We start from the raw sequence: 14859 nt of genomic DNA, 5'->3' as shown, positions 1-14859 counted from the left end.
TCATTCAATAATCGGAGTGTGCATTTAAAAGTAACACAAATTGTAAAAAAATATTTTTTTACCATTCTTTGTATCATTTTTTAGATCAAAGTTATGCTCTGTATAATCGCTTATTTTCTGATTATATTCCATTCTTGAAATTAGTGTAGGTGTTAAAAACACAGGTTTCCGTTAGGGTTGAATTCCAATAATTAACTTTTTCAACATCAAACTGTGTAGTTTTAATTAGAGAATAGAGTTTTTTATCATTTATAGAGTTTCACAAACCCAAGGGCAGGATGGTTTACGGCCTACACTTAATTGTCTATACTATATTTACATGTATATTTATATTATGATAAATCTATACTAAGATCATTAAGTGCGGAGGAAACCAATTGTGGGTTAATTCTTGGTAAATTCCCTGGCCCACTGGTTTGACCGTATCAGTATCAGAATTACAGGTCCTGTCAGTATTAGTCTGCGTTACTAATGACTACTCGAGATGTTTTAGTCTCTACTAATTACTATTATGCTGTGCCTACTATATCTATTAATAAAATTACACAGTGTAGTGACATTGTTAATGTTCCCACTTGAACTGTATTGATTAGTCATCAGTTCGTAATTTCGTATTGGTTATTCTTTACAGTGTACAAGCAGAAAGTGGATAGAATCCGTGACGTCCTCAACAATATAGAGAAGCCGGGCGACTTGTATCCCAACTTTATCAACCCACGCACCGGACAGTGGGGACAGAGTGAGTATTACCCAGTTTATTAATTTGCCTATAGACTAGCTGTCCATCCACTGATTCCCAAAGGTGTAATATGAAACAGAACAACTGAACGTTAATCTACCAATGAAATGAAAGTGAAAAAATGTTTATATCTTTTAATGAAAATGTATAACAAACCTACAAACCTTTAACCTCCCGGTCACAAGTCTACTGGGAGTTTCCGTTTCTGCCACACGTGGAGCCCACGGTGATTCCACGGAATGATAAGAAGTTCGATATAAATTTTATTACATAGAGTGTACGATTAGGTCTAACAAATCTTTTTTTCCCATCATATTCGTCTATGGATAAGCAATAAGGCAAACGTTGATTATTGCATCTGACCATAGAGAAAAATTACTTATGTGTTTATTTTATAATCTATATAGTTATTCTAGAGATATTCTGGTTCTGATACCGAAATGTATCAGAACCAGAATATCTCTAGAATAGCTATATAGATTATAAAATAAACACATAAGTAATTTATCTCTATGGTCAGATATATATCTCTATAGATATATACTCATATTTTTTAGTGAAAAGTACATGATTTTCAATTGACATTTTTTTAATAATGCATTTGTATTTATTAATCGGAAAAGAATTGTATAAGAATAGTATTGATTTTTACTTTAAAATATAATCTGCTTCGCAAGAACCGAGATGATTACCATGTGAAATATGTATATACACATATTTAATATCAACTGTATAGTCGTGTAATATTTTTTATACTTTTGTTTATGTTATTGGTAGGTACACATGAAAACACATGTGTTGATTCATTCTGTACAATTACATCGATCGTCTGGTCTGTGAAATAAATTAAATTATTATCCTAATAGTATAAGAACTTAAACAACAAAACACCTGTTCCATAACTCAGGTAGATCCGGAATAATTTACATGAATTTGGTTCCTAAATTATTAGTTGGTACTGTAGTTAATCGAACCCAGGATGCGATTTGCCCGGAGCAACGTGGTTGACCATTGAACTGCGGAGGTTGCCATGGAAACACTAATTAAACAAACTTCCAGTATAATCCGCTTGCAATTCTGCAAACAGCATTCTAATTGATAATGCATATTGAGGTATATTGGTGCCTACATAATGTAGTAGAGATGTTTAATACAATCGCGCTTGGGAAAATAACTGAAACTTATTACTGTACAAATAAACACATAAGAAATGTAAACAAAATCCTACATATGATAAATTTATTTATTCAGTATCTTCGTCGTGTATTCAATTAACGGTATATTGTATACAGGTTACTTATATTTTTTATTCTAATATAAATATATGACAAAGATAAATGTTACTGCGTGAGCGGTGATCCCAATTAATTTCGGTGTTAATTCCACAATTAATTGTAATAGTGACACCAACTGCTATATCTCTTTTTATTTATATACCTAATATATCGAAGGTATATGTACTAAGCTAAATATTTAATTTTGAGCATTTCGTCAAATTAGGAACTACTTTATTGTCATTATACATTAAGCATCAATAGGAATTACAATGCAGTTCTTTATAAAATAAAGATGTTTATCTGCTCCTGAAATGCAAGTATAATAATTATCATTCAAATAATTTGTCTGGCATAATAATGAACTTGCATGATTTAGTATTAACGATATAAAGAAGTCTGATCACAAATTAAAAATAGCTTTTTAGATACTCCGAACGAACTTATTATGCTCATATATATATATATATATATATATATATATTATATGAAAAGTTTATTTGTAACTTCACAATCACAGTTATGTTGTTATTTACTTTAAGAACGTAACAATATTATTTTTTTTAGATATAAAACTACAGTTTTATATTCAATTCCAGGACATGTATCACTGGGAGCATTGGGCGATTCATTCTACGAGTATCTACTGAAAGCGTGGTTGTTATCGAACCGCGAGGATGAACAAGCCCGTGTCATGTTTGACACGGCGATGCAAGCTGCACTGGACAAAATGCTCAGGGTGTCGCCGTCCGGGCTCTCGTACCTCGCGGAGCTGAAATACGGCAGAGTATTCGAAGAGAAGATGGATCATCTGTCGTGCTTCGCTGGTGAGTTGAAGTTACGTTATACCAGATTGTCAAGGGAATAAAGAATTTTCGAGGGTTCAGGTATTGATACCAGAACAAGAGTACAAAGTCATATGGGTGGATATTTACTTTTTTCTCATCCAATGGGTTCCATCAAACCAGATCTGGTTTGAATGCTAATATGATTAAATTATGGGCGCATCCAAGTTTTTAGGTGGGTTAATAAATACTAAGAAGTAATGTATTTTTAATACCCGTGGTATCATTCGTGATTATAGGCGGCATGTGCCACTTTCAATCCAGTATACCGTCACCTCTGTACCATTACAATTCATAAAAAAGATATCTAGGGAGAAATTGCGGAATTTTTAATACCCCCGGACATATTTTTTTATTCTTCTAACCCGTTGTAATTGTTTCTTTTTAAAGGAATATGACTTGAGAATTTTTAACGTTTACTCGTTTGTTTAAGCATTTAATCAGGTGTTATCTTCGAAATGTTTTGTTGTAACAGTTGGCTTATAATAATATATGTTTAGCAATGCTAAACGGTGTTAACTGTTCGGATCTCACCTGAAGTCACAGTTATTTTCCTGTCTGCGACCTGCTTTCAATTATTTTTCATTGTCTGTTTGTTTGCGTCTCAAGATAACACGGTTGTACGATACTTGTTTTTTGTTCATTTGCCGTTTCACACTCGCACGACACCTATTCAATACAGTATAGACAAAACAATAATATTTCTAACTACGTTCGTGTTAATAGTCTATTCTTTATAAATTGTTGGTAATTCTCTATCAAAATTAATGTTTAATAACACTTAGATACCTATTTTTATTAAGATAGTAATACCTTTTTTAAAAATATCGATCGCAGGAATAGGCCAAGGTTCAATATACTAAATAGGTTTGATGATGTTTTAATGAATAAGTGAATTTGACATGTCGAACCTTCCACTTGTCGCCTTTCACGTGCAGTTTTTATGACTACGAATGCTCTCTATAGTAATTACTGTTTAACCACATTATTCTCTTGTTCTATTTGAGAAAGGAGTATCCAAACACGGGATATCTGTATAAGAAGGTATGAAATGTAAGCATCCTTTTGCTGTCGGTCCTCTTTGACTATCCCGTAAGGGCTGGCAGGAAGATAGTTTTTTTTTTATAAAACTGGTATGGCACAAGTGAATGGCGCATTCAACATTGCGATGCACGACATCAAAATGTCGTAAGTGTCCAAAAGCTTTGTCTTTTACGAGAACTAAATAATTTTACCTCAATACCCGGTAATGTCACACTTAACACCAAAGCATGAATTGCAAAATAAGTTTATTTTTATTTTTATTTTGTTTGGGCTATTGTCAGGTGCTTAGACATGTGGCACAGCGACCTACATAGATCTATTGTATCGCTCTTTTTCAGAGTTCTCTACCTATATCTATAGGAGCGATGGTTTTTATCTCCTCAGGATAGAGGAACTTTCCAAAGAAGATATTTCGTTTATGCATTAGTGGGCTACAACCACATAGGATATGTAGTGGTGTTTCCTCTTCAGATTGGCAAAGTCTGCAGAGTCTGGCAGAATTAAAATAAGTTACTAAATCGTAGAATTAGTTCAGTGTATTACACAAATTACTGTGTATAAAATTACCGTCTAATGAATGAATGAACATATGAATAGATCTTGTTTATTCCTCTATATTCCAGGCGGTATGTTCGCGTTGGCGTCCACTACGCTAGAGAACACATTGTCCGAGAGGTACATGGATGTAGCACGCAAACTGACTCACACGTGCCACGAGAGTTATGCGCGCTCCGAGACACGGCTCGGACCCGAGGCGTTCAGGTTGGTTTCTCATTATTAGCTGCCTTTATACATACGCTCTTTCACGCGGTAATCGGATTTCACGCAGAAAATAATTAATATGTAAATGTAGACAAAGAACAAGAAAGACCGCGCCCACCGCCAGCGAGTGCAATCCCGCGTCCTTCAATCATGCGTGGTTTGGCCATTCCAAAATGGATGACTATAGAGCAAAGACATAATTATAGAGTTATGATAATTTATAAATTTTAAACGTATCTTCTGAAAGTAAAGTCTAGAAATAAAAAAAAATGTAGAAATTGAAATTACTTGAAAATACCCGAATTATAAAAAATAGTATAAGGCAACGCGCGCTGGCTTTCCTTGTGAATTATTAAAGACTAAAAGTAAGAACTAAATAGTTTAAACAAAATTACTGATCCTGGCAGCTTGTCCACAATTTTTTTTCATAAATTTTAATATTATTTTGAGATCTGTATTTTATGTCACTTTTGATTAGTTTTCTTCGCTGTGAGCTTTTTTGGAAAATATGCACCATTATTACAGCTATTGAATATTTTTATTAATAGTTGTTATGTCCCCGCTCTAGTCTAGTTATCATCTACTGTCTGTACCACTTTCATAACAAATAAATTTCATTTCAACATTCCAGATTTACGGGTGCAGTGGAGGCTCGCGCGCAAAAGAGCAACGAGAAGGTGTACTTATTGAGGCCGGAGACCTTTGAGAGCTACTTCATCATGTGGCGGCTCACTAAGGAGCAGAAGTACCGGGACTGGGGCTGGGAGGCTGTACAGGTCATGATTTACTACTATATATATACATCCAAAGTTATAGGGTACGATTAGGTAAATTACAAGTTAAGGGGATAACTTCATTATCATAGGGAATAGCAACGTATGAGTGGTATCACTGTCACGTGATGATCGGATGTTCGTACTGTTGTTCATAAGGGCCGTCAGCTCGTTTATGAACTTACATAAAATATGTAATATGCAAAAAATAACCAGATAACCAGTCAATTTAAATTATTGTACATGTCATATTACGTATAACAACTACAAATGCATGTTTGTTACTCTTTAAGGTAAAAACAACTGGATTGATATGAAATTTTAGTAAACAGATAAATTACCACATAGGATACATTTTATTTATTTATGTATGTAAATATTTTATAATTATATGTGTATATTCGAAATATATAATTTATTGTATATTAAGTTACACTTCTCACTATATTGTTTATTATTGTTACACCTCGACCAGACTCAATCTCATATTATTTATATTTTGTGAATACAATGAATAATGTTCAATCAAATTTAAAATTAATAATCCAGAATATTTCTAACAATATCATCCAGTCCTTAACTCATCAGAGTTATGCCACGCGTACTAAACAAGTTACTGAATATTTTTTATATAATAAGCATTATAATGTCGTTAACAGGCGCTAGAGAAGCATTGTCGCGTGGAGGGCGGCTACACGGGCATAGTCAACGTCTACCATCAGAACCCTCAGGGAGACGACGTGCAACAGAGCTTCTTCCTCGCAGAAACACTCAAGGTGATCATTCGACTCCATTTAATATGTCATTCAAAATGCCGAGAGATTTATCCGAAATCCCGCTCAGAATAATATTATTATTAATAATAATATATATTATATTATTATTAATAATTGTGACGACATTTAAAAATTATCCTGGGTTGTCCCAGGATAATTTTGAAATGTCGGAAATATTTTTGCTAATCATATAATTGCACTCAATTCGCAATAATTAATCATGTAATTTCTGGAATGTTACCTACTACATAATAATAACTCTAGCCCCGAACAAAACAGAGCTTGTACTACGGGTACAATATAACTGATAGAAATACTTAAATACTTATTGTAAATATTCAATATGTTGTATTAAGAAAACATCCAGCAATCATATTCATGATCGTATCCTGCAGGAATCGAACCTGCGACCATCGGAATTAAGGCTGTGCTAGACCATTTAAACCATAAAATATTAGTATAGTATTTTATGTTATCTAGATTATTATGTGTAATGATATAATATAATTATATTACGAATAACATATAGTATGTTATCATGAATGTAATATTATCGTAAATTTAATATTTTTTCTGATAAACATTTTAACTGATGTAACAAAAGAATAACAGAATAAAATTTGCTATACTCATAACCGACTACATACACATAAACAAGAGTTTAGTTATTGTAATTCTGAATACCACATGTATGAATTCAAGGACACACCTCGTAATAAATATAATTAATATTGTTTTAGTACTTATACCTTCTATTCGCTGATGACTCACTGCTATCCCTCGACGAGTGGGTACTCAACACCGAGGCACATCCACTCCCAATCAAGAACAAGAACCCATTATACAGAGCAGCTGACAAGTCCATCGACATTGGCAATGAAGACAACCGGGTGTAAACACTAGTGAATTATTTCGTTGAGTTTACTGCATATTTATTAAATACACCTCTAAGGTACAGTTTGCGGCAAACAACTTGAACACAAGCCAATTAAGATTGCGCAGTAAATACTTTTATATGTAGAACTGCAACTGCGGATGCCACGCGGTGTTGAAGCGATTTTAATACCACTTGCTCAAGTTATTTGTCAGTGCCGTTAATGGTCGGAGAGAATATTGGACTCGTACCGTCTTATTACAAAAAGATAAACCTGGTTTAGCACTAGTATAAACCATTGACCAAAGAATTCCTTATTACAAAACGAATTTTATCTCTAAACCGTGATTCGTCTATGGTCTAAAGTTAGACCTGTGATGCCCCTAGTTTAACAGTGGTCTAAACGACAAACGTCAAACTCCATTTTTAAACTTTTATATTGTCAGTTGTTGTTTTATTGAAAATATCGGTATTTACGATGGATTTAGTGGATTTAATAGATTTTGAAGATTTAGAAGACGTTGAAACGTTAGGTACTTTTCGACGACCTAACCGACATCGTATTCGACAAAACCCGTTTGAGATGTGCGATAACGATTTTAAATATAAACATCGTTTTACAAAACGTTTTGGATTGAAAATAGTGGAAATTATTCATGAAAGTATAGTTCAAGACCCCCGAGGATGCCCTATATCACCTGAACTTCAAGTTGTATGCGCATTACGAAACTGGGCTCGACATGAAGTAAGTAACTGTATTCTATTTTAATTCTATTGCCTAAGGTAACATCAAATATTGTAACATTTAATTATATCTTGTCTGCAGATTCAAGATGATACCGCTGATTTATATGGTATTTCACAACCCGTTGTCAGCAAAATTTGCAAGAAGGTAGCAGGTGCTTTAGCATCTGTGTCTTCAAGATTCATAAAAATGCCAGCCACTATAGCTGATCAAGAAGAAACAATGAGAAAGTTCCGTAGCATAGCTAATTTTCCCACCGTAATTGGTGCAATTGATTGCACACACATTAGAATAAAAAAAATAAATGCTGATGATGGTCAGCTATACATTAATAGGAAAGGATATCCATCATTAAATGTACAGGTAATGTTGTATTTAAGAATATATCTATATTGGGATATTAATGGTGACTGTGCATGCAAATATCTAGTGTCCCTAAAAGTTATAAAATTTTAATCATGAAATTGTAATTGGTAGGATAATCATACCATATGTAAGTCACCAAATGTGAATCTCCTATTTGGTCTTACCAATATACTCAAACATCTGTAGGTTATTTATATATATATATATATATATATATAGTACACGATAAAAATAAATTGTCAATTTAAAGAAGTAAATTTTTAAGTAATTAGGATATCATGTAATAATTTAGACTGTGTAATTTTGTCAAAATAATAATGCTTTTATGTACATAATTTCTTAATTATTTTATTGTCAGTCACATTAAATCTCCAAGCATTGTATGTTAATATTTATTAAAAAAAGGAGATTAAGTAAGTCATAAATAGTACATTTTAATGTTTTCATTTTTCAGGTGGTTTGTAATGCGGACCTGAAAATTATGGACATTGTCACGAGGTGGCGTGGTAGTGTACATGATTCAAGAATATTTCGGGAGTGTAGACTAAAACAGAGGTTTGAAGCTGGGGCCTTCTCCGGAATATTACTAGGAGACAGTGGATATCCCTGCACTCCATATTTATTTACCCCGGTATTACATACTAATACTCCTCAGGAAGAAACTTATAACAGGTGTCATATACAGACACGTAACACAATTGAGAGATGTTTTGGGCTGTGGAAACAAAGATTCCGTTGTCTATTAAGAGGCATGTTTGGAGACATTGAAACAGCCAGAATGACAGTTGTAGCTTGTGCAGTGCTTCACAATATTGCAATAGATATGAAGGAAGACATTTTTCCTGGTGAGATTACTAGAGAATCTACTTCAAACACAGGGGTTTTACAACAAAGTGTTCATAACACACTTCGTGGTACTATTAGGAGAAGGCAGTTCATAGAAACTCATTTTTAGTTTAATTATTTATTTACACAACACAATCAGCCTTATATCAGTACACAGACACTCATTATATAGTATCAGCCTTAAAATCAGTAAAGACACTCTTTATTGTACAATATCAGCCTTAAAATCAGAATCAGGACATTGATTATTATATGTTTTTTATATTGTATGATGATTTTTAGATTTTAATAAATCTATTTCTAATTCTAATTTTTTTATTTTTAACTTCAATATTCTAATATTATATGCATGTTCAACTTCTAACATTTCCAAATTTCTTCTTTTAAATGCTATATTGTTTTGTACAATAGATTCTCTCATGTCATCTCTGTGAACAAAAAAATAATACCACATTAAATTGATGAACAAGAACTCAGGGTGCAGATCAATATTCTAATAGTAGTATTTGTACTATATAGTATAATAACACTTAAAAAACTTATGTTTAGACAAATTGACTAGTTACAATTTTATATTAACATATGAAAAACATTCCAATGTATATGATTATTAACTTCTATCTTTGGAAATTTAAATTACAATAACCTTTGCAATAAAACATTGACATACTAATATTTCTAAATTTCATGTATCACTCCTAACATGCAAAGACAATTTATTTGTACATACTTCTTTTGCACCTCCTTCTTTGATTTCATTGCACGCTCCCTTTTATTTTCTTTATTATTTTGTAATGGTTCAACTATTGCTATAAATAAAAAAATTCTCAATTAATAATATTTATGAATGTATACAAATTTTACAACAGAATAAAAAGTTATTACACATACTTTTATACTTCATTTATACATATAAATAAAATTGGAGTATCTGTTTATAATATTGAAATAACCATGCATGCATATGAATATAAATATGTACATACACCTTAAATAACATTTTTTGTCTGTCTGTCTGTTTGTTCCGGTTAATCTCTGAAATTGCTGGACCAATTTTGATGGGACTTTTTTTTGGCAAGTAGCTGATGTAATAAGGAGTAACTTAGGCTACTTTTATTTTAGAAAAATAAATTAAATTCCATGTGGATGAAGTCGCGGGAACAGCTAGTTTATTAATAAAGTGTATTAATGTAGGTAGGTAAAATATGCTCTTGACATAAAGTGATACAAGCTACATAGCATGTTTTATTTCATAGTACTATAAATTAAAGAGAGAGATATTATCCTCTATGACAAATACTTATATGTATGTCAAATTAAATGAAGATTAGTTAATCAGAAAGCCAAACATACACATTTATATTTAACTTAGCTATATAGCTATGCTAAATATAAATGTGTATGTTTTGCTAGTTTTGATAGTATATTTACCTTGTTCTTCCACAGTTTTGAGTATTGGCTCAGTGTCTGAGGTCAAATCAATATGATTTGAACTATGACCACTGACTTCATCCTGCTGAATTTGATTGTCCTCCTACAACCAAGTGGTATATTCAAGTCAACATCAATATTGTTATTTACCACTACTATTATGTGTGCTATGATAATCATAAAAGAAACAATATGTATAATTTTTCATACAAAAATCATCAGCATTTTAGTGTGATGAAATTTTATTTACCTCATAAATTTATGACCTTTGAATCAGAATAATCATTATATAGTAGATACAAACCATGGCAGTCACAGCATCACTGTCATAGGTGTTTATTTCCACCACAAAGTCTAGTGGTGCAATGGCCATAATATCCAAGTCTTCTTGGGATGGTGACTGTGGCTTTTCTCCACCACCAGTTTGTGACTGCTGTCGCTTGAAGCTGGATATGTTAGCTTTAGCCGATAATTTTAATCTTTTCCAGGCCATTTTTAATTCTTTGTCCAATCTACTGTTACCAGTAATTTCATTGAATCTAGAAATATTAGACATATATTAATAATATTTTGACAAGAAAGTTTGTAAGTATGGATGTTTGTTACTCTTTCACTCAAAAACTACTGAACGGATTTTGATGAATTTTGTACAGTAATATAGCTTATGCATGAGAATAACACATATGACTATATTTTATACTAACATTTAACGCGGGCGAAACCGCGGGCACAGCTAGTTAACTATAATATTTAAAGCAAATGATACAAAAATAAAAATAATAATACAAATATAAATACGTACTTATTTGTTATTTTTTTCCACTCTTTGGACTTTAAAATATTTGCCGACGTTTTTGTTGATTTGTCCTCTATTATATGCGCCGATGCTGAAATAATTTCGCGTAATATTGCCTAAAACATTTAAAATAGTCGCTATTATTTCGCCATAAACTGTATTAAAACTCAATTGACTGAATTTTATAGTTTATAAGTACTAACTTTTTCTTCTGGTGTCCAATTTGCACTCCTTTTCTTTTGTAAGCTCATAATTTTAAATATTTTTGTACTTTATAATTATTGAAAAAAATTGCTAAAAAACTTTTGTTCTTCATTATATGCAGTAATGGCGCGATGTTATGATTCGAAACGAAGTGATAAAAATACGAGATACGTTCCTGTTCTCCGTGTACTTTCAAAATATAAAACAGATTTTAAATGTAATACCATGTTAATAAATATTACATATTAATAAAATAGTTATAAAGAAGACATAAATAAATACATATATAAATATTTTTATTTGATACAATTTTCCTTGAAGTAATATTATTTTTTATCATTTCAGTTTTCTGGTAAAACGGAACGCAATTGTAGGCTGACAGAGATGAATGACTGATTTCTGTATATTATCTGTGGGGAATATATAATGAACGATTTAACTGTAGTACTAAGTAGACCTCTGTTAAATCTGGATTCATAATAATGTTCGGTTTATTCCAAGTATTAACTTTAGGAATGGTTTAAACCTCGACTATTTAGACCACGTTTCGTCCGAGTTTTAACAGATTTTTTGTAATAAGACCGGTAGAGTTTATTTTCGCCACATTTTTATTTTACCCAAGCTAACATTCTTTTAATTTGTAATTCTTTATAACTTCACAGCATAAAAGTAGCCTGTGTTCTCTTCCATCAAATATTGCATTTATGTAACATTTCATGACTTGGTACAGGCGTTGGGTGCCAATAGGTGTTAGTAAGAATAATAATCGATTACCATTCTCACTGGCACTTATATATGTATTATTTAATTTAAAATGAACCTGCATTTGTATTTCGGGTATATGATAATAGATTAAAAATTGGACCTTCCTTCCATTCCTTTCAAATATAACTATGGATATAATAAAATTTTAATAAACCGACGTTGAAATATACATTATGGATATAAGAATATAAGAAAGCATGATGATTTTTGCAGCAACTCGCATTACGCAAAAACTACTGCATAAAATTAAGTATAGTTTTCAATTAATGTTATAGGCCTTACTTAAAACAGGTTTTACGCACAGAAAAACGGCTTGTCGTTGGGTTTATAGGTTTCGCTAAATTTTAGCAACAATTATCAGCTGGTAATCACAATACATGACAGATGGTAACCAAGTCGATGTTCTGAAGGATGCACAGTGGTTAAAATTCTTACCTTGTATAAATGGGTTTGCTTAGTATAAAACATCGGCACATATATTTATTTATTTATTCTTTTGCATACAAAATTGTATATATGTCGGACTTAATGCCTGATGGCAAATAGCATACTTGAGAGATACAGTTTCCTGTTGGTTTAAGGGATTGGAAGGTTGTTTTTTAATCTATTAACATTGTACTAAGTTTATATTTCGTTTCATAACAAGAGATCAAAAAATAATAATTCTCACAACTATTTTTGTTTAATACATAATTGAGATTATTAATGTTTAACTTAATTGGAAATAATAATCTGTAAATGTATTTTTTCTTCACTCTGTATTCTCAATATACAATTACATGACATTAAACGAAATTTATGGTGATTGTTATATATATATCTAATTTATTTGTTGTAATTTAGTTATAGTTTTCTTGAGTGAGATGTAGTTTTAAAAATTTGACACTGTATTACCAACATATGATAAAAACTCTTTTAGTTAACAATTGCACATACAAATACCATTATAAATAAATACGAGAGCAACTGGACTCAGACATAGTTGCAATATGTGTGTATTTTATTAATTTAGTTTCAAATATCAGCCTAATAGTATTTAATATAAAACCACTTAATGTTAAATAGAAAAAGGACAAGAAATATCGCTCTTACTTCGATGTCAAACGGTGTTGAGAACGGCGCCGCTAAAGGTCTTGTGGTATTTATTAAGTTGTTAATGCAATATTTGTTTTTCCTCATGAAGTGTTGTTGAATGATATTAAATAGATTTTTTTGTTTAATTCTCTTTTGTTCTTTCTATATTCTCGAGAATGTTCGTGAGTTGCCATTTCAATTATTACCAGCGTGGAATGGATATGTAGGTAATCAATAAATACTTCTTAACTAAATAAATGAATGGGGACTCCATTGATTTATTAACTTTGTATTTAATAAAATGTTTTTCCAAAAACATAGGATTATATTATTATAGACAAAGAAGATATCGGTTAAGTTTGGTATTGGTTATTTTGACCATTATATTTCACTTTATAGCTAAATAATTATTAAAAAAAACCATTCAATAATAAACGTTGTAATTAAGTATGTAACGTTTATTTTGCAAAACAAAATTAGATTAGCTATATAATATGAATTTATTAGCTAATTTTTATACATAATACAAGTAAACTAGAGCCTTATTTATAATTGTCATCATTGTGAAAAATCTGCTAAGTTAGTATACAGTGAAAGTAACATATGTTTGTAATTGTAATCTTAATAATTGCTCAAGTCAATTAAACAATATTAGAGGAATCATCCACATTTACAAACTGGTACAACAACTGGAAGTAGCGCGATTTATAATTGTAATAGTATTATAATTAATATGAAAAAATATAAAAATCAATAGATAATACTTGTAAGTGATAATTTTATCTATAATACAAATATTAGAAGGGAGATTTTAAGCTGAAATAGGTTTTTCCCTTTAATACGAAATTATTGCTTCTTCTGACTGTATAAGTCTCTTCTTGGTATAACAGGATTTAAATAATTTAATTTTAGAACTATATACTTATGAATATCACAAAAATACGCAACAAGTTATAAATTGCGCTAATTGTATCGTATTTTGTATCTACCATTTGGAGCAGCAGTGGATCTTTGAATACTTATTTGTAATGATCCATTTTAAAGGCTAAAGCTGTGTTTTCAAATTTACCGAAACTCTTCATAACTTTGGGAAATTCCATGCATAGTATATTTATTCTATGTATGGTACGGTAAGTGCGGGAAATATCACAATTATCTTACCCTGAAATATACATTAAATTTTATGAAGTTTTTTTTTGTTATTTTAATACTTTAGCATAATATAACGTTTAGCTTGATTCGTAAAATGCTCTAAACACAGTAGTCCAAATCAAATAACATATTTGTATATTTTCGCGTTCTATAAATGTACCTTTACGACAGTCATCCCAGATGAGGTAGTCAGAGGCATAGTTTACTGTCAATATCAGGATCAAGGCAATACGCAACACATTTTGCAATTTTAACAAAGTGTTAAAATTATGTGACTAAAGATTCGATCACTAAGTGATGGCTGAATCGTTTTCTGATAGAGATATTAAATGAACGCTCAGTGTTAATGATCAACGAAGTATTATAATGTTCACAATGCATACCATTATGGTA

General features: G+C 31.2%; 3 protein-coding genes across 3 annotated transcripts in view; 2 read left to right on the top strand and 1 right to left on the bottom strand.

The window, feature by feature from the left end:
- The window catches only part of LOC131850424 (mannosyl-oligosaccharide alpha-1,2-mannosidase IA), a 72605-nt gene extending 65274 nt beyond the window's left edge, over positions 1-7331 (top strand). Inside the window, exons 5-10 of the mRNA XM_059200634.1 lie at positions 632-739; positions 2613-2840; positions 4526-4664; positions 5296-5440; positions 6097-6213; positions 6954-7331. Of these exons, the coding sequence (XP_059056617.1) occupies positions 632-739; positions 2613-2840; positions 4526-4664; positions 5296-5440; positions 6097-6213; positions 6954-7109 (893 nt within the window). The 3' untranslated portion in view covers positions 7110-7331. The remainder of the gene's footprint in view (positions 1-631; positions 740-2612; positions 2841-4525; positions 4665-5295; positions 5441-6096; positions 6214-6953) is intronic.
- On the top strand, positions 7332-9167 carry LOC131850425 (putative nuclease HARBI1). Its single transcript, XM_059200635.1, has 3 exons — positions 7332-7832; positions 7914-8195; positions 8653-9167. The coding sequence occupies exons 1-3, from the start codon at positions 7566-7568 to the stop codon at positions 9151-9153; spliced, it is 1050 nt and encodes a 349-aa protein (XP_059056618.1). The 5' UTR covers positions 7332-7565; the 3' UTR covers positions 9154-9167.
- Positions 9168-9302: 135 nt separating this feature from the next.
- On the bottom strand, positions 9303-11592 carry LOC131850426 (uncharacterized). The gene is made up of 6 exons (XM_059200636.1): positions 11475-11592; positions 11278-11387; positions 10780-11014; positions 10476-10578; positions 9775-9853; positions 9303-9472 (listed from the first exon to the last, which is right to left on the bottom strand). The coding sequence occupies exons 1-6, from the start codon at positions 11520-11522 to the stop codon at positions 9304-9306; spliced, it is 744 nt and encodes a 247-aa protein (XP_059056619.1). The 5' UTR covers positions 11523-11592; the 3' UTR covers position 9303.
- Positions 11593-14859: the final 3267 nt, after the last annotated feature.

The sequence above is a fragment of the Achroia grisella genome, unplaced genomic scaffold (genome assembly GCF_030625045.1).
Source record: "Achroia grisella isolate CSIRO2021 unplaced genomic scaffold, CSIRO_AGI_Agris_v1 utg770, whole genome shotgun sequence".
NCBI classification, from domain to species: domain Eukaryota; kingdom Metazoa; phylum Arthropoda; class Insecta; order Lepidoptera; family Pyralidae; genus Achroia; species Achroia grisella.
The sequence above is the reverse complement of the archived record's forward strand: the minus strand, read 5'-3'. Positions and strand labels throughout refer to the sequence as shown.

Bases quoted from the DNA above. Each gene is read 5' to 3' on its own strand.
- LOC131850425 (XM_059200635.1), top strand. From the start codon at position 7,566: ATGGATTTAGTGGATTTAATAGATTTTGAAGATTTAGAAGACGTTGAA. The intron at 7,833-7,913 runs GTAAGTAACTGT...TCTTGTCTGCAG, and splicing joins GAAACTGGGCTCGACATGAA to ATTCAAGATGATACCGCTGA. The intron at 8,196-8,652 runs GTAATGTTGTAT...TTCATTTTTCAG, and splicing joins ATCCATCATTAAATGTACAG to GTGGTTTGTAATGCGGACCT.
- LOC131850426 (XM_059200636.1), bottom strand. From the start codon at position 11,522: ATGAGCTTACAAAAGAAAAGGAGTGCAAATTGGACACCAGAAGAAAAA. The intron at 10,579-10,779 runs GTTTGTATCTAC...ACTTGGTTGTAG, and splicing joins GTGATGCTGTGACTGCCATG to GAGGACAATCAAATTCAGCA. The intron at 9,854-10,475 runs GTAAATATACTA...TTTTATTTATAG, and splicing joins CAAAACTGTGGAAGAACAAG to CAATAGTTGAACCATTACAA.